Here is a 27,175-nt window from a genome sequence, read left to right as displayed (position 1 = left end):
TATTTCAGTTTCAGGATTGCTAATTCAAAATCAATTAAGTGAAATAAAATAAAAAACCACAGATATTTAGGCTCCCCCTCCCCCTGAAAAATCTGAATTGCAACCATTGATTTAATAAGCTATATTTATCATCATTATTCCTCAAAGATAACATTTGCAAACATTAACTGAAGTACAGCAGACTGACCAGATGTTCACAAAAGCACATGGACAGTAACAATGTGGGTTTTTGAAGCACTGTGAAGCCCAAAGTAAGTATTTTCTTGAGAAACTTCTTCATATTTAACATATATGTCAAAATAACGTTAATTTTTTAAATGCAGAGTGTCAGGAAATACAAAGCTACTTGATAGAACCATTAATAAATCTGATTACGCAAGAAACAAAAATCTCAACTACAAAATAACATTACTGCATTTCATTGCAAAAAAAATCATCCCACAAAAATGCTAAGAATATTTTAAAAGATTGAAACCAACATCTATTTTTAAAAGATCATTGTCAAACAGCACCTTTGGAACTGGCCACTCAGGGCCTAGAATAAATACTGTACAATGTGCTAAGCACCCTGAGATGGACTCAAAAGCATGCTTGGAAGGAGTAGGGGAAGAAAAGGAAGAACAAAAATCAAAGGACAGGCAGGGAAGGGTATCATGGGAATCATGTGGAGAGGATCAGAAGGCTGCACACTCTAAAGAGTTAAGTAATGTATGCACAATGGTTCTTTTTAAAAAGCTAATGTCATAAGTTAAACATATAGCCGGTTAAGTAAAAACTGCTCTCAAGTTTAAATTCTGATCATGAACGACAGCAATTTTGTTTAGAGAACCACTGGAAAGGACTCTAAATTGCCTCAAAATGAAGACATGTAAACTTGACAAATCTGAATGCCACATTTACAATATGAAGTATTGCAGCAAACTAATTTTCAACAGCAAGTAGTTATAATCCATGCTGACGCTGCCCCTTTACAGCAGCAAAAGATCAGTTCTTTTCAGGAACAAACCGAGCATGGCCTAATGGTATTTGTGACAGAGCCAAAAATCAATTAAATCAATGGGAAGACTTCCACTGGGTTTGGATCTGACCCTTTAATAGCACATCCTTTTAATATCCTGTCAAAAGTTTTAATCTTCATGATTTAAATACTGACTGCTGGAGTCACAATTTGTATAATCTCAAATTACCACAAAGTCAATACCACTCACAATTTAGCACACACTAAACTCTTGACCAAAGTAGTTTGTCATACTTCATCTCTCTCTAAAACGAGATACAAATTTCATGAAGCACAAGAAGCTGCTCAGACCTGCATACAAAAGCTGTTTTGGAAGCAAAGAGGAAGTCTAATATAAATACTGGTATTGCCAGAATAACCAAAACATTTGTCACTATTCACAAAGAAGGAAAATAAGACACAGCACGGTACATACGTACAGCACAGTTGAGCTAGACAGAAACCCAATGCATCACTTAATTAAAAGGGTCAGGTTACATAGACATTTAGACTGTGTACAAACATAATTCTTAAAAACTAGTTACTATGCAACTAGTAAGATTCATGCGTGAGGCAACTCCAGAGCAAAGATCCAGCAAAAACGTGCCGGGCAATCTAAATTGATTCAATATTATGAAACTTGATATAAATTTGTACTTTTAGAGAGATATACCAGGTTCGGTTTTTAAAAAATAAGCATTGTGTTATATTACCAAGCGTTCGGACAAGCTCCAAGTTGGATTCTCCTCATTTTCCCTTTCTTCAAAGTCTTACTTTGAAGTCTTAACAGGGAACTCTTGAAAAGCAAGTGAATTTACTGTTGAAAATACAGTAACAAGGGGACAAAGCAAGAGAAAGTGATAGCTCAGGGCACCATGTGATGGGGGGGGGGTGTGTAATTGTGATGACTAAAGTTAGAGAGGACCAGATTGGGATTGGGGGAGAATACTAGGTAAGAAATAAATTACTGATTAAGTTAAAAAAAAAAAAAATCGGACATCCACGCTCCAACATGACGAAGAACATGTTTAAAAGCAAACTAATTTTTAGTCTACAGTTCATGTTTTATGACACAATCTTCATAATAAAAATTCTACTTCAAAATGAAAATGATTTTCTCTGAAGTAACAGACAACTTAAAAGCCCAAGGTCACTTCTTCACACTACCACCATCATTAGCATTATTTAAATTGGCCCACATCCTAGCTTACAGAAAGGAAACAAAAAAGTCTTAGTAATTGCAAATGAAGCAAGAACGCTTTATATCATATGTTTACCCACATTTTGGGTTGTCATGGGTTCTGCTAGGGAACAGCAGAGAATCTGACATTACTTTAAGTAATCTTTTCTCAAAGTGATCTGCAAAACCTCCTGTCACTACTGTGGTTGCAGAATTAATAGTGACTTCTATGAGCATATTCATCTTTCAGAAAGCTTAAAAAGAGATTGCCTGAAAGGAACGGAACTGCATAAAATTAGCTATAGAATTAATTCATCACAAGTGCTATTTGTCTGGCATGCATTTCCTTCCACTCCACACTTTTTCTGTTGTTACGGGCAACAGAGAAGACTCTTTTTAGCAAGGAGGTTTTAATTGCTGAATTTCTTTTCAAGGGATGGGTCCAATTGCCAGCAACTTCCCTCTTCATTCCCATCTCTGTCCATCACATCCCCAGAGTCTGTTCCACACCTGTTATATTTGTATGAAGAAGGTATCAGGTAACTGAGACATAAGACAAAAAAGTGGCAAACATACAGTATATGTTCTAGTTACAAGTTCTTATTGCGGGGGAAATGGAGGGGGTGGGGGACGACAAACATGTAAGCATCCAGTATCACAGACTAAGAACTTGAGACTCACAACTATTAAGATAGTTTAAGTTCATTATACAGCTGGGTACTATCGTGAAGGCATGTGTCAGCCTGCACATAAAGTCACACCTCTACATTTGAAATGTCCAGATTGTGAAACCAAGTTTCCTTATTATGCTGTTCTACCTGCTCAGTGCTTCTTTACAGCCCGTTATTCTCAGTTCATAATAACTGAGACTCAGTATGTCCTTTTTATTCAAAAGAAAAGGTGAACTGAGGAAATCAATAGAACTTCAGAGTCCCATGTGTCTTCCATCTTTTGTCAGGGAAAACCTATTTTCTGAGGGCAATTGCAAGAACTAAAATAAACTACCCTTCTGATGAGAAAGCAGCACAGTGTCAGGTGGACACCACTTGACCAATCTGAGAAGCCAGAACAGCTTTTGACATTAGCAGATGATGAGCTTTGATCTGGTGCATGGCAACTTCCAGGTCGGTTAATGAAAACGTCAATAAACTTAAGGATTGTATAAATTTGCTTGGAAATTTAATAAGCATATATTATTGTCTGCAAAAGTACTATTAGTCTGATGGCTACACTCTTCTCTTGCTCGCAAAAAGAGTAGGATCTATGTAAATCAACACTGCAAATCAGAATCTTTAAAAAGAACTGTAAACAAAATAAGAAAGCAAACCTGTAGGAAAAGTAAGGTTGATGTTTCCTTTTTGGATATACTTTTGGTTTCACAATACAGAATGGGCTAGTGACAAAAAATCTAAACAGTAAGTATTCAGACCTGTAATAGCTATAAAACCATTTAACATCTCTACAAAGAAATCTTATTCAAAAGCATATTGCTCCCCATTTTACCGTGGAATTTCTATTACAATGGTCTTAATTGCAACAGGTAGTAGACTCATGTTACGCCACTTGAGGTAGCCTACCTCCAGTGAGAACAACCATACTTCAAAACACGGTCACACTATCACTGAAGCCACAGAGGTCTGATTACCAGCACAGAACGATTTGATTAGCAGATAAGTTGTAACTCATCCTGCTGCATACTCACTGCATTACTAGTTTCAGCATCATCATCACTGGAGCTTTAACTCACCACCCCCAAGTCTGAGGGTGTGTCTCCACCAGATGGGTATAATGATATGCACTAAAAGTTCCCCGGTATTAATTAATATAGTTCCATTTTAAACAGTCCTACTTTAATGCACAGTAAAGATTTTGTTTCTGCACACCGGCAATGTTCACACAGGCCAGTTGATGCACGACATGCTACCGTGCACTAGAATTTATACTCCTCTGGTGTGGACTAATGCATTGCATAGATATGCCCAAAGATGCCACCTAACTCAAACTAGAGATTTTTATGTGTGGATGGGAGTGGGGTTAGGGAAAAAACTTAAATATATCTTGAGCTAACAATAAAGTCATACATGTGCCCATGATTTCAAGTAAAAGGCCTGTTGCATGTTAGCGTAATTTTATAAAAAGAAAAAAGAAAAAGATTGCCACTAGCATTCTAATCAAGGGAATACAAAAAAAGATTAGGTGTTTCTATGAAGTTTGCAATACAGTTCTGTCTCCTATATCAGTTCAAGTAGTTTTAAGATGACAGAACACATCTGAACATAAAAATTTGCTTTCAAAGTCAACAGTACTTGCAATATGGAAAGCTTCACATTAGTAAAATCATTCTCATTCTTGAACTTCGCCAATCTGTGTGTTGAAGGAGGCACCACAAAAACAGATAAGAACTCTTTTGGTATTTCTTCCTAAACTAATCTTCTTATTCCAGCATATGCTGTATTTGGTCAAGGTGGGACTGCTGCCTGACCCAGTAGCTGAACAGGTAATCTTTTGAAACACATAAATCTAATGTATTCTCCCTTCAAAAAAACAGAGATTAAAATAAACACAGCATGTTTGTGTGCACAAGGGATGTTTTTTGCCGGAAAAATAAGATTGCTATTCATCTGCAGAATTGTTGTTAGACACATTAACAAGTGTTATAAAAAACTCACACTCTTAAGTTATTAAGAAAAATAAGCATTCAATTTCAGAGCCAAAGCACCTTTTATGAACTGACACAGATGAAACTTAGCATGCTTTATCATCAGTTTTTAATAACAATATGGTCACAAATGGCAAAGAACCTTTTAATTTCACTGCATTTGTTCTGCAGTGAGCAAGAATTCCCTCTTTATGAATATGCTAGTGTTGAATCCAGGATCCAACAATTAAAATTCTTTCACTACTTTAAAAAAAATCTTCAGAATTAAGCTAAGAAATTAAATCTACAAACTCAAGCATATGATCTATTTATATTATGAGGAAAAAGGATCTCAGAGACTTTTGTGGAGTTGAAAAGGAGACAGTATAAACCAAAATTTCTGCTGACTATTGCAGAACAAAAAAAGCCACAAAGTCATTATTAGTTTTAACTTGATCAGTTAATGAAAATCTCAGATATAGAGTCACAGCAGTCATGGAAAAAATGTCTTGAAGTACAGCTTTGATCAGAAAATGACTATGTAAACATGCATCTTGTTCAGATTTGCTCAACCTAACTATACAATAAAAAGTTTATTGCAGTACTTCCCCTCCCCCCATTAACAGGGCAAAAGGTATGAAGCCCCATTAACCTTCAATTAATTTCTTTATGCCAGGATGGATCATCATCTTCTAGTCTGACCTTCCTGTATAACACAGGCTAAAGAACTTCACCCAGTAACTCCAGCATCACAAGCCCTTATCTCATGGTTGAACTAGAGCATGCTTTCTGGAAAGACACCTGATTTTGATTTTAAGATTCTGTGATGGACAATCCAGCACATTCCTTGTTAAACTATTCCAATGGTTAATTACTGCTGCTTAAAATTTGTGCATTATCTCTAGCCCGAACTAACCTAGCATCAGCCTCCGGCTGCTGGATCTTATTATACCTTTCTTTGCTACATTAAAGAGACCTATATAGAAACCTTCTCCCTATATAGATATTTAAGTCTGTTATATTTTGCTGATCTCCTTCTGATTAATTAGGATTTGTTAAAATGCCAAAGTTAACTTGAAGTCTAGACAATTTTAAGAGTTTTTTAAAAGTAGTTAACAGCAACTATACCTGTTCCTGATCACAATCATATCTATTTTGCCTCCCTCCAAAGGAAGTGTTTCTCTTCCCTATTGCTGTGTGAAAGACCCAGGCAAACAAAAGGATTACTGACTATACATGTGTCATTGACTACACAGAGTGTTGTCAAATGAAGCCAACTAAAAAAATAAGAGAAAGTAACTTCTCTATCTAATCTCTTTCAGTGACAATCATATATGATCAACACCCTGATGCTGTAAAACTTTCAGACAAAAGTGTTATTTTTAGTGTGACAGTGTCTCCAAGTTCAAAATGCAAAATGTATGTGTACACTCAGGAAGCTCGATATAAAAGGAGCTAAGCCACAAACATGGAACACAATTCAAGAGTCACTTTCCAGAACAAAACTTTTCATAACTTTTTTTCTTTTTGAAGAGTGGAGAAAATCTCAGGCTACGAGACAAGCATGGGGAGTGGGGGGAGAACTGCCTTCACCACCCTGCTCTAACCATTTGCTTCCCTTAAATAGTCTTTTTTCCCTTGTGTCACATTTGACCTAGTTCAGGTACCACCCCACCCCACCGGTAAATTAAGGAGAAGTATTTTGCATTGGCTCATGTTTGCGGGTACACAGGAACGGCGAGCGGCTCCCGTGCACTGACAGTGCCCAACACGACTTGCTCTTGTCTACACGGACCAGAGCCAATCGCGGGGCCAGCGGGAGCGCCCCTAAACTGGGCACCGTGGAGCATTTCCGCACCTGCGCCCAGGCCAGTGGCACCGATCAGGGACGAGTCGGCAGAGCCCCGGCACCGCCGCGCGAGCAGAGCGCTGCACCGAGTGTCCGGCGCGGGCAGAGCCCATCGGGACCTCATCCCTTCGGCGGGGGCGTTGGGGGCAGAGACGCTGCCCGCCCGACCGGGCCGGGGGCTCCGCGGGCCGGGCTGCCCCCGTAGCCGGGAAGGGGTTTGGGCGCTCCCGGAGCGGAGCGGGGCGCTCGGTCGGGCGGCCCGTCGCTTACCTGCCGAGCTCCCTGCCGGGGCTGAGGCTGTAGCGCTCCTGGAAGGGCTCGGTGCGGATCGCGGTGCGGATCTCGCTCAGGAAGCCGCCCCGTCGGCGGCCCCGGCCACACGGAGGCTGCGGCGGTGGCGCCCGGCTGCCGCGGGAGCGACCCGGCGGCGGCTTTTCCTCGGGGCTCATGGCGGGGATCGGGGGCACGAGCGCAGCCCTTGTCCTCGCGGGTAGCAGTCGAGGCGCGAGCCAGCAGCGCCCGAGCTGTGGAGCCGAGCGGGCAGCTGTGCGGACAGGCAGCCAGCCCACACGCGCCGCTCCGAAAGGAGGGGGCGGGGCGGGGCGGGGCGAGACCCCGCCCCTCGCCGCCTCACCTTTGCCATAGGGGGCGTGGCTGCCGCGACGCCCAAAAAAAAAGCGGCAGGGCTGAAGTGGCGGTTGGCGGCGCCACCTGCTGGGCACCGCACGCGCCGTCTCTGCTCGGGGTGGGTTGTGCGCTTGCTCAGCCTGGAGGCCCGCCGTCGGCCCGAGCCCAGGCTGGGAGCTGGCCGTTGGCTCCCGCCTGCACCTGCTGGGCTCATCCGGTTCGTGCAAGGGACCACAATGAGAGCAAACGGGAATGCTGCGTTTCCCCCAAGCAGCCTCCACCCGTTCCTGCACAAGCTGCTTCCCTGGCACAGCAGCACCTGCACTAAGGAGATGCAGCCACAGTGCCGCTAATTGCACCTATTAAAAGCCCTAGTGTCCTCGCCTGCCCCTCATAGCCACATCCCCAAATCCTCAACTGATTAAAACGTCACAAAGCTGAAAACTATAATAAAATTCAGGTTCTTATTGTCTTCTGCTTTTTGATACTTAGCCTTCATGGTTGCTGAGAAAGGCTTGAAAACATGAAGCCTAGAAATCACCAGACTCCAGGAGCTGAGGCTTTAAGCAAAGCACCAAATATTGCAAGACTAGGGATAAAATCAAGAGGCTGGTGGTGCTGGAAATATTGCTCCATGCTGAGCACTCCAGGCAATGTGTATACCTATGGAGTGTGCACTCCTGTGTGTGTGTTTATAAAAAACAGGGCTTGTGTCTTGGCCAAAAATACCAAGCCAGAAGTGTATTGAAAATAAATAAGCCAGCCCATTCCTCTTTGCATGATAACATTGTTAAGAACTGTAATTCAGCAACATAATGCTTGCTATAAGTGAGGGTCAAACTGAGGTCAATAGGCCAAATACAGCCCATGCAATTCTTTAATGCTACTCTAATATAAAGGAGCAGCTTACAGCATATGTGAATTCTAACACTCACTGTGGCCTGTCTGCTTGGATTAAGGCAGAATATCAAATTACTACTGCTAAATATTAATTACAGTAGCACCTACAGATATTACTTAAACTGTACAAATGCATAATAGGAAACAGGGCCCCAAAAAGCTTATAGACTAAATAGACAAGCCATCTCCCATCTGCCTTGGATGCCAGTTTGACTGGGACAGCAGAGCTACCTCAATCAGCTTTTTGCTGGTGGAGAGATATCCTGCACAGGCATAAAGTGGACTTGATCAACTGGAGTACGTGCTCCAACAGAAACAGAAGGGGATCAGAGATTTAAAATATATGTATATTAGAATCATGGAAAGACTTCCATACACTGAGTGACTGAAAACATTAGGACTGTTTAAAAAGATGTGATACAGATACATCAAACTGGCTAGTATAGGCAATTTGATTGCTTCTACTTCACCTCACAGTACAGAGACAAGGGTATAGCCAATTATACTGAAAGGCAATGAATATTAATATTAAATACTTTTTCCTCATGATACAATCCATGATACAGTCACACATCATTGAAACAAAGAGTTTAATAGGCTTTTTAAAAAAGGATTAGATATCGATATGGATAATGAGAACATATATAGTTACATTAAATAGGATAAAAAATATAGGGGTTATGAACCTTTTTCCAGCTATTAGCAAACCGCTGACTTCTGGGGTTAAGCAAATATTTTTGCTATGGCCAGGTTATTCCATAATCATTCATTATGGGTTTCTTGCACTTTCCTGTGAAGCTTTTGGTTACTGTATATTGTAGGACACTGGACAAGAAGGACCACTGGACTGATCTGGTAAGGGAATTTCTGTGCTCCTAAATATGTTCTAACTTGGTAGGGCAGTCCCAGTTCACTGTCTAGTTCTATAGAAACTGGAGTTTTCTTCTGGAGGAAAGTGTGGTTGTCTAGTGGGTAAGAAATGGAGTATGATTGGAAGAAGTTAGAGGAATGGTCATTTTTAGCCTACCTAATGACTCCTAAGTGCTACAATTTCACTTTAGGTACGTGTTGAAGAAAAACCTTCTGTGACACTACCATTTAAAATAGACACTGCTAAAGCATTTGTCTCTGTTAAATGCACAGAGGCACCCTTTGCTACTGCCTGCCAATATCCAGAGCCTGCAGCAAAAAAGATTAATGAGGTAATGGCCCCTCATATAGGAAAAGATTCTAAACCACCCAATCATTGATCAGTGATGATTCAAGGGTGAGTGAGCAAATTGATGACTGAGTAGTTTTGCAAATGACAAGTCAGAGTTGCAAAATAAAATATTTTAAAAATAAATTACAAAAACAACATATAAAATACTCAAAAAGCAACAGAAATCAGAGCTGTATTAGAGACTGATATTTTCAGTGCATATCTTACACAGAATTTTGTGTAAGTGGTAATTGTGTAAGTGGTAGAATATTATTATTATATTATATTAATATTAATATTAATATTATATTATTATTATTAAGCAATAAAAACTAGGAGTTAACTAATAGTTTGGAAGTTGTTAAGGTTGAAAGTACACATTAAGGGTGTTAACTAACATCTAGACAATGTGGTGTTATTTCCCCGAAATACTTCTGCCTCAAAAACATGTACGTCTAGAAATGAACGGTTAATTCTTGCTATATGTTCCCTCTTTACTTATTATCACCTTAGGCAGATTGCAGTTTCCTAGAAAACAGGGTCCTAGACCATTTAAGGTCCCAAAGATCACAATCACAATCAACCCCTCCAATTGCACCCAAAAGCTAATAGGTAGCCAGTGTTGAGCAGGAAAGTACCAGTGTAATAGGTTCATTCCACCTAATTTCTGAGACAAGTGGCTGCATTCCACTCCAGAACATGAAAGCATCATCTGTTCAATGGTAGAGCTAAATAGAGCACATTATAGCACATATAGCCAAGGTGGGCTGCATAGGGCAGACAGGGTCCACATTGTTCCTTTTCTAAAGAACAGTAAATTGTATATTCCACCCTGCCTTCCTTCTCCAACATGTCCTTTGCAGGCAGGATCTAGTGTGAGCCATGTTGACACCCTTTGTTCACTATGGATGCAGCAGGTAGAAATTAGAGTTGACTATGTGCCAACTATACTCTTTAATATTCAGTTCACTAATATTCTTTATTTCCAAATATCTGTTATTAAATTATCTGTGGTATTTTTAGGATAACCAATACCCATGAAACTAGTTAGCCAACTCTGTTTACATACACATCCTAGCCTTGTTTTCCATCGTATCAGTAGATCTGCTATTTATATTTTGTCTTTCATCCTGAAAGATCTCAAATATTTTACAGATGTAAACAGTTATGTACTACACACAATTATCAATTCATCAGTCATTGAAATGCAGCCATATTTGGAGTGAAAACCAGCCCAAAACAGCAGTTGTCCAGTAGTTCACAGAACACCACAAAACAATTCAGAACAGGAAGTGAATACCTGTGTTTTCTAAATGGAACTGCAAGGGAAATGTAGGTAAGCAAAATACAATTACCTCAATTGTAATCTGCCCAGAGGAGTAGGGTCAATATTTGTCCTCTCACAAATGCAGTGGGTTCTTTCAGAACTTCTGTTCTATATAGTACAAAACATACTGTGGGTTTTTTTTTCTGTATATGCTGTTGTATATGGGTAGTTACAGGGGTGCTGGAACAATTTTTATAGTGGGGGGTGCTGAGAACTATTGAACCAAATGGTAAACCCTGTATACAATGGAAAGCCTTCAAGCCAGGAGGGTGCTGGAGCAGCCCCCCACACCAATAGTTCCAGCACCTATGTATTGTTACAGACATTATGATACATACACCAATATATATATAGTTTTTCATAGTTTGACTCAGACTGTTTCTTCCAGTTTCTTCCAATCAGAAAACCTCAGAGTTCTTTCATAAACCTATACAATCCTAATGTGTCAATTCCAGTTCCTGTCATTCTTTAATTTGGTTATCTCTTTCTCCACCATATGGTAGGAAAGGCCTAAAGAAGGCTGTTTGAAGTTCATTGTTTTAAAGTAACAGAAAGATGGATTTGCTGCATTATTAATCAGAATTACCTGCTGAATAGAAAGGCAGTGAACAGAAGAACCATTTTGTTTAACTGTCTTGTGGACTGACTAAGTCAATTTGCCTTCCACTTCACTACACAATAGCTCTAGCAACTGGCATATATTGTAGATGGCTCAGCCATGATGTACTACTATAGAGTATATAACTGCACTGTAGCGTATAAGTGAAATTCACCCTTATGCAGAGGGCCAGCATAAGGCCTATATACCACTTTAGTCTCACTTAAGTATTAAAAAATAGGGCTTATGTGGTATGCAAATGGTGTAGAATAAATAAGCTTTGTGCTGGCCATCCTTGGAGGGGTGAATTTCGGCCTGTGTGAACACAGCTTCATCCATTTAGAAGCTAACTAACAGATATATTTAGATTGATCACAGTTACTGCACAGTGAGAAAGTTTGTGTGTGATTCCTCTTTTTTTCCCCCCTCCTCTGTCAGTCTTTAGCCACATATAATTTAGAGGAGAGCTCTTGTTATGCTCAGTTACACTCAGATAGCATGACAAACATTCGTTTCTGCTGGTATCATTAGTGTCTTATGGTTCAACATTTTTTCCCTTTCAGCGTAGGATGTTCTAGGAATTCATTCTTTTTTATGAGATGTACTTGGCCTGCAAGCAATAGAGAATGAAGTGGAGTGGAGGATAATGCCTCTTGGGCTTTGTTTAGGAGAATGTCCTTTTAGATTTATGTCTGCATGCACCGAAGTGAAAGCCTGTTTTTAGTTCTGCCCTTAAGAAGTGGATCAAGCAATATTCTATAGTAACATAGAATTTGCCTGACTAGATCAGACGACTGGTCCTTCCAGTCTGGTAGACTAATTCTTCAGATGAGGGTATCCTCCTCTTCCAGTATTGAACATATTCAATTGAACAGTGTGTGAAAGAAATAATTCCTTCTCTGACCAATGTGATGATCAGTTTATACCTGCAGCGTATTTGAGTATCCTTTATTCTAGCATATATAACTCAGCATGTTATTCAGATGTTAATAAAATTCATTTTTTAATCCAGTGATAGTACTGTATGTAACACCGTATGTTCCTCTGCAAGTGTAAATTCGAGTCTGACTACATGCTGTATGAAGTGTTTTCTTTTATTTCTTCTAAATTGATATACTATAGTTATCCTAACCTGAGGTACCTCAGCCATGTACTCTTGAATTCTTCTTGTCAACATGTAAGGCCTGAGTCCCAAAGCTCCCACTAAATTCAGGTGGAACTGTGCATGCTCACCACATCTGAAAATCAGTTCCGCATCATGATGATGTGGGATATTTTTTGTTTTGTTTTTTGTTGAAATTGAGCTGATTCATTAGTCTGAGTACAGCAGGGAAACTAGGTTTCTTATCAGCTACAACTGTAGCAATGTTGTCAGTCTTCACATTCACTTTTCAGTTTAAACAAAGATGCACAGATCCATTAAGTGGCAGCATTAGGCACATATTTGCATCATTATTGCCAGCTTCCTGAATTACTATTTGACATGGGTGGAAGCTTTTATCTAAACTGCCACTCATTTGGCACAGTGTTTGAACTGAATAATTTGTGGAACAGGTGACTAAGCTTGCTGTAGGCAGATCTTATGAACATCCTTTCTTCGGATTCTTCCTATACCTGGACATGAATTGCTAATTGCAGTAGTTGTCATCCAGAATCGGAGTGCTGCACACTAGTTGCAAGTACATGCTGCAAGTAAATGCTACAACAATTGTTTTAATTAATTGTTTGCACTAAATACCTGTTACTAAAAATTTGAACATGGTTGAATAGGACCAAATATAAAAGTCAGTATACCATCTTAATTCAGAGGAAGCACTTGGAATATCTCATTATAGTATACGATTGGATGGAAAAATGCTTTCCATTTATATAACTTTATTTATTTTAAGCTTCAAGAGCAAGTCTCTTTGAATTTATAGTCACCTAATTCAACGTCCAAAAAGTAATAAAATCTTATTCTTCATAGCTATGTTGATGGCTTAACAAGGAATTTTTTCTCCCATATACAACATTACACAATTTGGGAACTATAGAAGGATATCACATTCCTCTGCAACATCAGGCATAGATCACAGCCAGATGCAGGATGCTGGATACAATAGAGCACTGATCCGATCAAGTAAGGCAAATCCTATGGTCCTAGAGGTGAACTGATTTCATCACCAGTTATAAGGCTTATTTTCAAAAGAGAAAGCAGACTGATCAGAACAGTTGTACTTTTTTCAGTGCTTGTCCTCAGCAGTGTTCTAGAAATACAAACACACTAACAAGTTACAGAGTTGTCAATAAAAGGCCATGTAAGACATACTAAAATCAAATCACAGCTTGTACCCAAAATCTCACAGAAGATTCCAACGCTGCCACTGCTGCATTCCTGAAAAGCTGTTAGCTGAGTATGATGGTTTTAGAAAGCATGATAATTTATACTACTTTAGCTAAAGATTGGTGGTAAATGAGGTTAAAAAAATTAAAATAATTTATATCAGCAATTCTCAGACTATGAGCTGCAGCCTATTCTCGAAATAGACTGAACTAGTGTGCTCCAATACAGTGTACAATTTATTTATTTTTTTCATTGCCCGTGCCTCATTTCATTAGCAGGGTCACTGTTCAGGGCATCAAACAATTCATACAAGAGCCTGGAAAAGCAGTCGTTTGTTTTCATGTAATAAAAAGATAAAAGGTCAAGGTGTATCCACAAAGTGCTTGCTTTTCACAAAAACAGAAGAGTGATTTTTTTGTTGGCACTAAGAATTATCTCACACAGCTCTAGTGTTTTGTGGCTTAAAGCTATAAAACTTTAGATAAAAATTCCTGCAGTCTAATCCTTCCTATAAGCTGTTATCATGTGAAACCCAAAAACACTGATAATTTGCAAAAATCACTGAAGGCTATTTGCAGTCTTGATGTGCTCTCTGAAGGCTTCTGTTGTATTTAACCTAAACAAGCTGTCACAGAACACTATGAACACTGAAACCAGAGCAGTGTAGAGACCTTAGTGTAAAAGTATGGCAGGAGCTCCAGTCCAGGGCTTTCTCTAGTTGATGTTACCATTTACCACAGGCCCAGCAATTGTTAAGAAATCAACATTTACCCACGGATCACACAGTGCTATCTAGTAGTCACATTTTATCATCATATTTGTCATCATACTTTCTAAAAAATAAAACAAACTTTTGTACTATCAGGCTGAGGCTGACCCTAAGGTGGTGCTTTTGGCATATGGGTCCCTGTCTGCATACACTCAAGGGCACATGTCTAGGCATTGAAGCTGCTGCCAACCCACAGTCATTTCTGTACTTTCACTTTTTGGTGCTATGCATGTGGGGATCTGAGATAATACACAAGCCCTGAGAGACTGTACAATGCAGACATCAGGCCAGATCCAATGCTGGTGTGTGCAAACACAACTCCTCAAGTCAATGGAGTGCCACCAGGTATGAATTTACCCCATTATAGTAAAATGCATCTTGCACAAAAGAAATGATTTTTAATAAACAGTACACATGATGCCATAACAAAGTGATTTTATTGACATTCCTGTATAGTGATATGATTGAATAGACAGCGCAGCCTGAGTATCATGTGACATTTTTCTGTCAATATAAGCAAAAATCAGTCCAACAACAAGGACTTTTACTGCCATTGACTTGTACGAATTCTTTAACAAAACAATAACAGACATTTCTTTTAGATAAATTGGAAGCTGCAGGGAATTTGGCTAATGGTACAATATTTACTATACCTAGTACCTACTATCTACAGGCATCTGTTTGTCTGCTAGAACAAAGGGACTACATGACTCATTAGGGACAAAGTAAGAAGCCAATATTCTGGATCTTGTGATAGCTGGAAAACCTATCCCAGATTTGTAGTGTATTGCAGTCATTTTTAATAACAAACGCTGAGGTAAAGCAATAACAATAATAAGCACCACATCTGTTTTAGAAAGGTTTGTTGGTCTGCATGTGAGTGAAAGTGTTTAATCTTCACTGGGAAGCCCTGTTCATGTTGCTCTGAAGACAGGCTGAACATTCATGATTTTAACATAAATTAATCAAAGAATTCTAAAGCCAAATTCATCCTGCTGGAAACCCATCTATATCAGCAGGATTAACACCAGGGATGAATTTAACCCGCCAGGTAATATCTATTTATGCAAGTGTATATATACATATGAAAATAATGAAAACTTTTTTTATTTTTTGCTCAAAGGTCTTAGCTGACTCCTCCTCCAAATTATGATCTTTTCTCTACTCCCTATCCGACCTGGTGTGATGATTTCAGTCTCCAACTTTTTCCAACTGGGGCTATGTCAAACATTTATTACGATGAAACCTAAAAAAACAAAACAGTCTGGGTTTCAGGTTAGGCTGCAAATTCACAATTCGACCACAGTTAATTGAAATTTCATATGCACTTGAGCAAACTGAGGAACATTTATAGTTTCTCATCATAACTTTACAAAACTCATGGTTTCTATGCAAAACTAAATGTAGCCTGGCCTATTTGCTTTCAGTTTTGGGGTGCCTTTGGACCCCAGAACTGAAAAGACTGTCATTTACAACACATCTGTTTTTCTATTCTTTCCTTCTCGCAGCCTAAAATCTGTGTATTGATACCAATATCTTATTATAGCATAATGATAGAACATTTTAAGAAGGGAATTGGACTGAGAGGAATTGAATGGGTTATGATTGTTCTGTGCATCTTTAATCTGCTTCACAGTAGTCTTCCTTGTGGAAAACCTTTTATTCCTTCCTGGGGAAGGGGCGAGAAAAAATGGCTCTCATGAATAATCCAAATTTTAACAATTAATGTGCAGATCTGTGGAGAGATCAGAATTCTCTCTCATTTACAGACAAGTAGTGGAATTTGAATAGAAAAACATGGGAAAACAGTTCCTCTTGTGTATGTGTTTTTGAAAAAAAAAAAGGATCAATAAATAGATAAGACAGAATGAATAGGGTGTTCCTGTTGTGAGATGTTAACTATGCAAACCATCATAAGAAATGATATCCCAGAGATGTCAATATGTGAAAATTACTTGAGAGGACTTAATCAGGGGAAGAGAATTAAAAAGATAGGATCAGATGAAGTTTCTGGAGGGGAAAAAAAGGATAAAATATGGTGTTTTTTCCCCTGTTTCAATGTGTTGGTGACAAGTCTAGTAAAAGCATGTATAGAAGGATTATGAGGACATGCAGAAAAAGACTCATTTGGTTTCGCCTACTATTATTTTTGATCTAAGAATATGCACGGTGTTTCCATTTTGATGCTATCAGAATCATCTGAGAAAACAGCTTTTTTGAAATATTTCCATGCCATGCACTTGCAGGAGTGCTTTTGCCAGAGATTTTGATGGAAAAGAAGCTGGCCATGCCGTATATTTTCTTTATCCAGAACACCAAGTTGCTTGACATGATAACTGTCAAGTATGTAGATCCCTACAACCTAGTCTAACCCCTAGCATATGGCCCATATTAGAACCTGATCTGAAGAAGGAATTCAGGAGCGAGTCTTTCTTGTTTCAGTCTGGGGCTAGATGCTGTCTGTGCAAATACAAATATCTTCCATTAAGCTACAAAAAATAGTTTTTTTTTTAATAAAATACAGCTCTGAAATATTTTAAAAAATTCTAACTATACAGTTATTTAAAGGTTGGAACCCCCCCCCCCCTTTTTATATTTGTGAGACAGCTCTTGATGTACAGTTTTCTTTCACCAACCTGGGACCAACCAGATGGATACTTGTCTTTGCTTATTTTCTTGTATTGTTGAACATAATGCATGAAGATAATGCATGTTATTTTGTAATGATTCTGTCAGGGATGAAACAGGAATCTTGCACAAAAAATTGACCTTTGGGACCCAACTTATGAAATGCTCCTACTGAATGCGGTTGAGGTTGCTGAGCACACTGCAGCATCAGAGCCAGAGCCTTTGTGGCAATCCTGGTATAATGGACTCTCATATAATTCACCCTGATGTAACAGATGCATAAAGAAGCAGGTTACACAATTATTGTGCACGATAACACCCACAGTATATGGCTATATAACTGAGAGCTCTTTGGGACCAACACTGTTTTTACACGAGTGTACAGTGCCTAGCACAATGAGGCCCTGATTCATAGTTGGGGTCCCTAGTGGCTACCATAATACAAATATATAAATAAATAATTTAATAAAATAAATAACAATGTGTATTCTAAAATAAAGACTTAAAAGACACACAAAATAAAAATACTGTTAAATGGCCATCAAATATCAGTGATGTAGAATTAATGGAGCACTTTAAAAATCCATATTCTGATTAAACCAAAATATCGTATTTCTGCTTAGAAGCATGTCATTACCTGTCACTATTAAGACATGCACTAACTTTAAAATCAAGAAGAAAATCATTCAAAAATATTAGAAAAAACAATCATATACACATTAACGTATTAATAGCTAAATATGTCGGTCAGTAAAAACGCATGGAAAGGCTGGGCCTACGTTCTTTGAAGGGTAGGTTTATAAGAACAGAATGTGTTGGATGTTGAATGAGTCTATAAACTTGACAGCTTTCTGAAGTATAACAACAAAATGAGCATAGTAACAGAGACACAGATGGGTGTGGTATCTGACTGCCATCTTTTTCACATGAGCTATTGCTCCCATCAAGAAAGAATTACCCTGTATATTTCACTTAGTTTTTGTTATGGGTAGTCTTTGACCCTATCGTGCTCACTTCACATTTTCCCAGTTAAGACAAACACTTTCAATCCACAATTAGTTTTGGAAAACAAGGGCAGCAACGGTTAAAAGTTGGAGACAACCAATGTTGTGGGTTTGACTGTAATAGCCTCAGCAATATGCATCAAAGACAAGCATGCTACTGTGTGCCTTGCCTTTCCTGGCTTTGAAACGTGAAGCCCACAAAATTAAAGAATTTGAGGTCTCAATTAGGCACCAGAAAAGAACTGGATCTTTAATTTGGTGGTACCTAATGAGGCCATGTGGGTCATTGAGCTTCACTCCAAGAAGAATTGCTACAAATGTTTAAGCAAAAGAGAGATACAATCTCACTGCAGCTTCACATTTAATAGAACTTTGTCTAAACTCTTCTGTGCACAACCAATTCTGAGGCTATGGAGGTTTGCATTTGACAACCAAGGGGAAAAACAACAACCAGAAGTTAGCCCTGCCTGACAAGAAATAAATGGCTTCTGATATAAGGAACGGGATTGTCTATACTTCTCATTTGTAAGGGGGTGTTTTAAACATCAGATAACAAAGAATCAGTAAACAGAATCCAAAGATATTAACAAGAGCAGAACATTCTTCTTAGTCCCCCTTTCTTTGTCATGTACAATATTTAGGTAAGGGATCCTTGTCGTTTATGCTACATAATGAGACATCCTTCTTGAGTGTGCACAAATTTGTGCTTCTTGTGTGGTAAACATTACAACAGAGATTCCCCTTCAAAAATGTCTGAAGTGCAAGTTCTTTCTGGTACGGCAAGTAACCATCCATAGCAACCACTGGAATACTTTGCATTGCATTACAGGTTGTTGGTTTTTTTTAATGTCTTATCTGCACCATGTGCCTGGGCCAGTTTCGGTTGATGTGGATCTTCAGTCCATGTATAAAAATTTCAGTTTTACTCATAGATATCTCTATGATGGACGATATGTACAGGGAAAACAAGGATGGATGAAAGAAACGCTTGCCCACTTCCCAGTACTGAATTCAACTGGTAAGAAGAAAGATGAACTGTGGATTTGTTTAGAAGACACAGGCATATAGAAGCTTGAATGGTTGATGAGGTTATTTATTTTTTAATCAACATAGGTGGAAGTAAACATTTATTAACATTTGGTCAAGTGTAACATATCCTGCATTTGTATTTTCATTATTATTAATGGAGGTGTGTGGAGATATACAGAAACCTTGAGACAGTTGTTTTTCTATTGCATACAGGCTAGCAGTCCATTGGAAACTGAGGATGAAAGCATGAAGGTTAGATCTTAGAGGGAGGCAATTCTTCATGCACAGCTTTTGTCAATCCTGATTTTTGTTTTCAAAAATAAAAACATGGAAAACCAAGATCATATGATGGTGGGGAAGGAAGGTGACATCATCAGCCAAGAAAATACCAGAAGTGCCTGAATTCCATCACTCAAGTCCAAACGTGCTAGTTTCTTCAACAGCTGTCAACAGCTTTTCATACAGCATAGAATAAGATGGGTAGGGTGGAAGATCCAAGCGGTTGAAACATGTGTGTGCCCTGCAAATGGAAAAATGCAGTGTGGTAAGTTTCATTTACTTTTAACAAATATATTAATGAGAAAACACTGCTTATTCTGACGGAAGTTCACTCATATCCTCTAAATGGCTAAAAAGCTTTAATTAAATAAAGCCTGAGTGTTAAAATAAAAGCCCCTAAAATCCAAAGAGCCAGAAGATATTTTAAAAATATACATGCATGAATTTGAACTATATGTATATATATATACACACAAACTACGCATTAACAGAAAGTATCTGTATGACAGGCTAGATCCTGCATTAGACCCAGATCCTGCACTGAGCTCCATGTGGGTGAATCCCCTGTGCAAATGTGGGGTTCACTGTGGAATTAAGGCCTCAGACTTCACACAGAGTAATATTCACTGGTGCCACTTTGGCTGTTTTGTGCTGTTTCAGAAATGCAAAGCAGCTATACATCTGGTATAAGAGGCTGGTTAAGCTCTGCACTACAGGACAGTTATAAAACGGTTGGAATGTATTGGTAAATTTGGCTCTTTGAGTGGAGTAATAAGACAGGACTGACAACTGTAGTTTCAGTGGGAAAACAGGAAACACTACAAAACCAACTGCTTTGAGTGCCTGAAAGAAGAAAGTCTCTAGAAAGCAGAATGCTGTTTCTGTAACTCACTTGTTATAAGGATGGGTTTTAAATATGATTATTATTATTATTATTTGTATTACTGTAATGTCTTGGAGCCCTAGTCAGGGATGAGGAGCCCATTGATTATAGTTTATAGGTACCTACTTGAGGTATTAATATTTAATAATGGGCTCTACAGTCTAGCAGAGACAGGTACAACACGAGCCAATGGCTGGAAGTTGAAGCTAGACAAATTCAGACTGGAAATAAGGCATATATTTTCAACAGTGACAGTAATTAACCACTGGAGCAATTTACCGAGTGTTGTGGTGGATTCTCCGTCACTCGCAATTTTAAAATCAAGACTGGATGTTTGTCTAAAAGATCTGCTGTAGGAATTATTTGGGGAAGTTCTATAGCCTGTGCTGTACAGCAGGTCAGAATCTATGTATTGGGCTAGGCATCGTACAAACACAGACAAGATGTCCCTCTCACAAAAAATTTACAATTTAAGCCAGTTGATAAGTTTTTCAACAAAATAGGGGTCACATTTCCCATGAAAAATGTCCCCATTTTCCAACCAACTCTAGTTTTAAACCATGCTTGAGTTTGGGGAAAGATTTCCGTTTGTATTCTGGCTTTGCTAAATCGTTTACTATTTCCTTTTCTTGTAGTAACCCTGGTGATCAAAAATCCTCAAGATTTAAAACACTTTTATGGAAGTAGGAGGAGGCCACTTTTATGGAAGAACAGGAGGCTAATCCTAAATTACTAACAAAAATCGTTCCAGTCAGTTCAGCATAAAAATGCTATTTGCTTTTTAGTTTTGAAACACACTGACCTTTACAAATATCCTCAACAGCCTCAAAATGATGCTAATTAGTAATCCATCATGCTGTGCTTAATCTATCTCTGTAGGGAGTGCACATATATGTCTCCTTTTCCCCCAAAGCCCTGGGCATGGTGATGAGTGTTGTTCATGTGGTATTTCATATCCACATCAGGCCAGATCTTCAGCTACTGTAAAATGGCAGAGCTGCAATGAAGCCAATGGAGCGATGGTGATTGGTGAGAATCTGGCTCCTGGTATTTTTCGAATCTATTGCCTTGTTTTACTTCCAGCTCTGAGATCTCATTCTTTAATGCATGTTATTTCCTATGAGCTGAAGCAGAAGAGCCCTTCCTAAAGTAGACTCCCTCTTATCCTCTGCTGCTCATTTGTTAGGCCAACCAAAAAACCAGGCTGAAGGCAGATTAGTTGGCATGAGACTTGTAGAACTGAAAGGGGAGATTTATCAAGCACCCACGGTGAATCATTAAAAGCTATCAGGAAATTGAAACAGACAGAGGCATAGTATCCGTTGCACTGCAGCATTTCAATTAGGAGAGCTTTTACCAGTTTTTCTGAATAAAAAATTGTAAACTGGTTATTCTCTGAGAGAGTATGCAGTAAAAGCAATTTCCTTTGGAAATGAACTGGGAACATAAAGGAGTTAGAGAAATAAATGAACCTTGATAAAGTCATTATTATAATATATCGCACAAGTTAGTGCATCGTGTGGTGTATGCATTAGAGATGAGTAGTCTTCCACCATTATTTGTGTTCCTCAGCCATACCCACTAAGCCCTATCAATGTGTGTCAACCCTTTTCAGAAGCTAGAAGGTGGTTGAGTTCCCTTGGTCCATTCAGTCACCGGACTCTGCTGAGACTTGTAGCAAAAGTGCTGATTAGTGCTACCTGCAATGGTGTTTACTGTGATATGGACACCTATCCATTAGGAACTGGATTGAGATAATCAAACTCATTTCAATCAAGCCAGTGAGCAAGCTTCTAATGTTAATGACTTTCAGTCACTCTTCATCTGGGCTAGATTCAGAACACAGACCTACTTTTTTTCTTATTACCAGTTCTCTGAAACAAAGCCATTATTAACCTTTTGGGTGTCACACATAAAGAGCATTTGGGGTAGAGAAGAATCTTCTTTGTGTCATTCCTTTACAATTTGAGTGGAGGCAAGGACCTAACATACTGTGTGTCCTCAGAGCCATACAAATGGCTCTTCATTGGACATACAAGCAAACATCGGATTATGGGTTTGTACAGGACAAATGCTTATGTAGAGGAGGACAGCAGGATATAGCAGATCATTACAGGGTCATATAACGGGGGAGGAACTATTGGAGGGAAAAAAGGGAAGGGAACCTCAAAATGTCTGGAGATGTTTGGACGTTTATCCAAACAAAACATTTGTACCCTCTAACCCAAAAGTATCTGTCATACAAAAAGATCCCCAAACAACCAAATAAAAAAGGGAAACTCTCAGGCCAACTACCATGCAGGTACCATACATTGCCAAAGGACAAAATATGGGGTTAAATTCTGTTCTATTAATCCATGCAGTCAGCCCAGTTTTACACCAGTGGAACTAAGAACAAAATTTTTCCCTGTGACCTTCTGCAGTGTTGTAAGTGGGCTAGCTATCATTTCCTGTTCTTTGTTGCAAGGGCCAAAGTTTGGGGACAGGCTTGATGTGCTGGGCTCAGGGTGTCAAGTGTCTACTTATGTAATGCAGAGGCAAGTTCTGATTTTTGGTTTGAGGAGGGGGATAGACAGGAGGAAGATAAGTCTTCCCTGTTCCGTCTCGGTATTGCTGACAAGGCATTAGTTTTGCTTCTTGCAGCTGAAAGTTGAAACCCTTTCCTTTTCCAGCTGAACCAAAAGGCATTCAACTCAGCACTTGGGTTGTTTATATTATATGTTATGTGATTCCTAAGCATATAGGTCAATTAAGAGACCAGGGACATTTTCTGTAATGTCGCAGTCCCTTAACTTTGTGCCCAATCCTGCAAGGGGCTGAGCACCTCCTAAGTTGTGCTGAACAGCCTCTATGGCCACGGATGTCACTGTAATCAGAACATGGCATGAGAGGCTCAGCATTTTGCAGTATTCGGCCCTTTGTGTGTATTGGAGTGGAAATGTTGCACGAGCAAGGGAAGAAACAATAATTACATTTTGCGAATAGGCTTTCTTCTTTCAGTTAAGCCTCTAGCTTGCCCTGTTAGCCTGTTGACATTTATGAGAGCATGTTCAGCAAGTATGAGGACCCAAACTTGAAAGAGCAGAGTATTTACACCTTTATGAAACTGACTTCTACGCTTTTAGAAGAAAACATAAGATAAAGTAATCTAAACTATGACCTACTTATCATGCTCTTGTCTTGAAGGAAGAAAAACTATCAACTAATAACTTAAATTTCTTTCTTCTTTGCAATCTGTAGTTATAACTTCTGGTAGTTTGTGGGGGTCTGAATCTCTAAGTCTCCACTGCTACTTCTCTCCTTTTAAATGTCCTTTCTAAAAGTTACATGTAAGCTTTTAAGCTCTTGGCATTCTTCTTTTGTCACTTCCCTTAATCTTTATAATGCTGACAGCCCAAAGGCAGCGAATGCACACACAGCCCTCTGCTGTCAAACTTATGGCTTTAACCCATCAGCTGTAATAAGGCTTGCTTTCTGACAGAACAGTGCCAGAGAGACAGAAATGGGCCACTTGTTCCTCTCACCTTGCTTTTTTAGGGAGAGGTACTAACCCCCAGCCACAAACCTCAAATCTCTCAGGTCTTCCATACAAATATCTACTTTTGTTCCTCTTTGTTTGTGAAGGGAAACTCTCAGTGGTTCCTCTTGGGAATTTTTTGCTTAAGAAGTGATCTGAGGCTCTAAGGTTATATTTCTGTTGTCTTCAGCAAAAATGGTTTATGCTTCCTTTACAGGAGGACCAGTTTTCCAAGGGTCACACATCTGAATCAGTTTGTGCCTTGGATATTTGACTGTCCTGGTAACATTTTATTGTCAGTATGACATTTTACCAAACATATACATAATGAGAATATAAAGAATAACGATATAGGAACTATACTTTGAATAGGAGAATTATATTATATCCCATAATCATCTCCCTTAGACTGAACTGTAATAGGGCAATTAGGGGAGAGGAAGGGACTCAAGAAGGAAAGAGAGGGGAGGAGGATGAGGAGAAGGCTCAAGGATTAAAAAAATAACAAAACAAGCAAAATGAACACACACACCACTAGGAAAGGGGGAAATGATGAATTTATATCCTGTTATTTGTACACCCAGAACCTTAATTGTTATATGGCAGTTCTGGATATTATGATGATAGGTGCCTAATAAATATCTTAGGACCAAGATCAAATATTTACCGATAATCTGCATATGTTAACTGCAGACAATATGCTGGTATTTATAAATTACTTTGTAGAACTAAAATCACTTTCCAGGAAAAGTCAGCTAATTCTCTATATTGATTGAGAAAGTAAAAGCCTCTTAGGTACAGATTATTTGCAAATCTGAAATTGCTGGGCCAAATCCTGGAGTCCTTATTTGATTTTTACCTAGGCAGAACTCTCCTTCAAGCCAATGAGAGTTTTGCCTGACTGTGAAGGAGAAACAGAGTAAGGATTTCAGAATGTCCCCCAATGGGAGGTATAGGTGTTCAGCACTTCTCAGGATCAAGCTCTTAGCAGAGGGAATTGTCTTCTCAGACAGCTGTAACAGAATGTTTTTCCCTTTCTTTGCACATACTTTTCAGGTGAAGTTGTTTCCTTAGTTTTAGACACAGCTACATGATTTAATATAAGAAGTTTTTTTTTTTTTTTGGTATTCATTAAAGTATGGGGGGGAATTAAGGTCAAGTTCTTGGGAGACTGAGGGAGTTGGCTGAGAGCCAAAAATCTGCATGACATAAGATAAGAGCTTCCCCTGCTTCAACAAGGCTATAGATGGGAAGAAGTTTTCTCAGATCTTCTTCAAGCTATAAACCCAAACAGTAGAATGATCTTTCCCCCATGAGAAACTTACTAAAAACAAGCACTGGGAGTCAATGTATAACTGCTGCATTTCAAAGGGGAGTCTTCCATATTAAACAGGGAGAGTAAACCTGGGGCCTGAAGAACAGAAACCAGCATAAATAACATTAAGTGCCTGGACTCTGTTACCTAGTTTGTGGTATCTCATTTGATTCGCTACAGCAGTCTGGAGGAAAAACAAACCGTAGTTTTACATTGACAGAGTCCTGTAGGAGTTAGACACACTCTGGTTGGATACTGCTGCAGAGTCACATTCTTGTGGTCTGGGAGTAGAGCAATATCTCTGAGCTGTTTTCTGCTTTGGGTGCCTTTATTCTAATGTGTACACATGATACATAGATGTAGATTAGAATAAAATAACCTATGCTTCATTTCCTATGCATAATGGAAATAATCCACTTGTTGGGACTGATATTCCTTATGCCAGTGTTTCACACTAGTGTTACTCTGTTGACTTCAGTGGATTTATTCCTGATTTACACCAGCATAAGTGAGGTTAGAATAAAGCTCCTGGAGTTCAAATCTTCCAAACCACTCTAAAGTCATAACTATTGTTGATAGGTGTATACCTGGAGCTGGAGGTATAATTTCCATCTTGAGAATACATATCCATGCTAGCTCTAATTGAGTACCGCACTAAAAATAGAAGTGTACCCATGACGATGTGAGGGGCTAGGCACCCTGAATACAATCCTGTCCAAGATGTTAGGCTGTGTCTACGCTTAAACTGCTAGACTGGCCCAGCTGCAGTGCTGCAGCTTCGTCGCTGTAGCACGTCTGAGAAGGCACTCACGACAGCAACAGGAGGGGTTTTCCCATCACTGTAGTTAATCCACCTCCCCAACAGGCAGTAACTAGATCAATGGAAGAATTCTTCTGTCAGCCTACACTGGGGGTCAGGTCGGAATACCTAGCTCTCCTGGGAGAGAGCGGGGATTTTTCACATCCCTGAGAGAAGTAGCTACGCTGATGTAAGTTTTCAACATAGATCAGCCTTTGGTATGTACTTGGGTGGATGGCCCCTCCTGCCGCTGCAGTGACATGGCTATTTCCAGAAAGCCCTATCATGAATGCTATGTATCAACAGTGGTACTATTACAAGTATCATTTCACCTCAGAAATTCACACCACGTGTCTTTGCTGGTAGTGCTGCATGTTGTGGCAAGTGTTAGGCATTACTACATCTGTATTCATTGGTAAACAAAACAGGAGCAATTGCACACTGCATCACTAAAGCATAAGGACGATGTGTATGGAAGAGTCACACATCTAAAACAAGAGAAGGAAGAAGAGATCAAAAAGGGAGTCCTGGGTTCTTACAAAATATTTAAAACTTTTCTTGATACTTTGTAAAACATCTGGAAGTGTTCAGACCAGACCTAGCCGTTAAAACCCAGCAACCCCATATCCATTTCTGTGCCAGGCCCAGCTGAAGAAGCCAACTGCTTGGAGGTTTATGCAACCTTTGCAGATTTCTATGGCAGAAGAAACAGTCATAATTCTTCGTGGACTGGGACCTAAGAATTTTGTAGCATTCATGAAAAAACTCAAGCCAAAAGTTAGGTTCTTCTTCGAGTGCTTGCTCATATCCATTCCAGTTAGGTGTGTGCGCGCCGCGTGCACGTTCGTCGGAAGATTTTTACCCTAGCAACACTCGGTGGGTCGGCAGGGCGCCCCCTGGAGTGGCGCCGCTATGTTATGATTTTCTCACATTTCCCAAGCCACATCACCATTCTTCTACCAGGGCCTCAGGCTCATTCTTGCGCCTTACTAAAACTCGTGTAAACCTACCCACGAATCTATCGCGCAGCTCCATGTCCTCGGTCATCCTCTTCGCATTCATGCTCTGGTCCAACAGCCACGGGATACTGCAGCCTTGGACTCAGCATTTGCATTTTGCAGTATCTCACTCCGACCCACCGCCTAGTAAGGCTTGGAATCACCTAACTGGAGATGATATGAGCAAGCACTCAAAGAAGAAAACGACGTTACTCACCTTTGTAACTGTTGTTCTCCATCCAGTCATATGTCGTTGCTCATATCCATTCCACACCCCGCCCTCCTTCCCCGCGTCGAATACGCGGCAAGAAGAA

General features: G+C 39.4%; 2 protein-coding genes across 2 annotated transcripts in view; both read right to left on the bottom strand.

Annotated features, from left to right (window-relative positions):
* Nucleotides 1-7,257, bottom strand: part of STK17A (serine/threonine kinase 17a) — a 49,174-nt gene extending 41,917 nt beyond the window's left edge. Inside the window, exon 1 of the mRNA XM_032793466.2 lies at nucleotides 6,935-7,257. Coding sequence (XP_032649357.1) covers nucleotides 6,935-7,113 — 179 coding nt within the window. The 5' untranslated portion in view covers nucleotides 7,114-7,257. The remainder of the gene's footprint in view (nucleotides 1-6,934) is intronic.
* Nucleotides 7,258-19,050: 11,793 nt separating this feature from the next.
* The window catches only part of HECW1 (HECT, C2 and WW domain containing E3 ubiquitin protein ligase 1), a 395,944-nt gene continuing 387,819 nt past the window's right edge, over nucleotides 19,051-27,175 (bottom strand). Inside the window, exon 29 of the mRNA XM_075062598.1 lies at nucleotides 19,051-19,590. Coding sequence (XP_074918699.1) covers nucleotides 19,479-19,590 — 112 coding nt within the window. The 3' untranslated portion in view covers nucleotides 19,051-19,478. The remainder of the gene's footprint in view (nucleotides 19,591-27,175) is intronic.

This window comes from Chelonoidis abingdonii, chromosome 2 (genome assembly GCF_003597395.2).
Source record: "Chelonoidis abingdonii isolate Lonesome George chromosome 2, CheloAbing_2.0, whole genome shotgun sequence".
Taxonomy (NCBI): Eukaryota; Metazoa; Chordata; order Testudines; family Testudinidae; genus Chelonoidis; species Chelonoidis abingdonii.
This window is presented reverse-complemented; position numbering and strand designations above follow the sequence as displayed.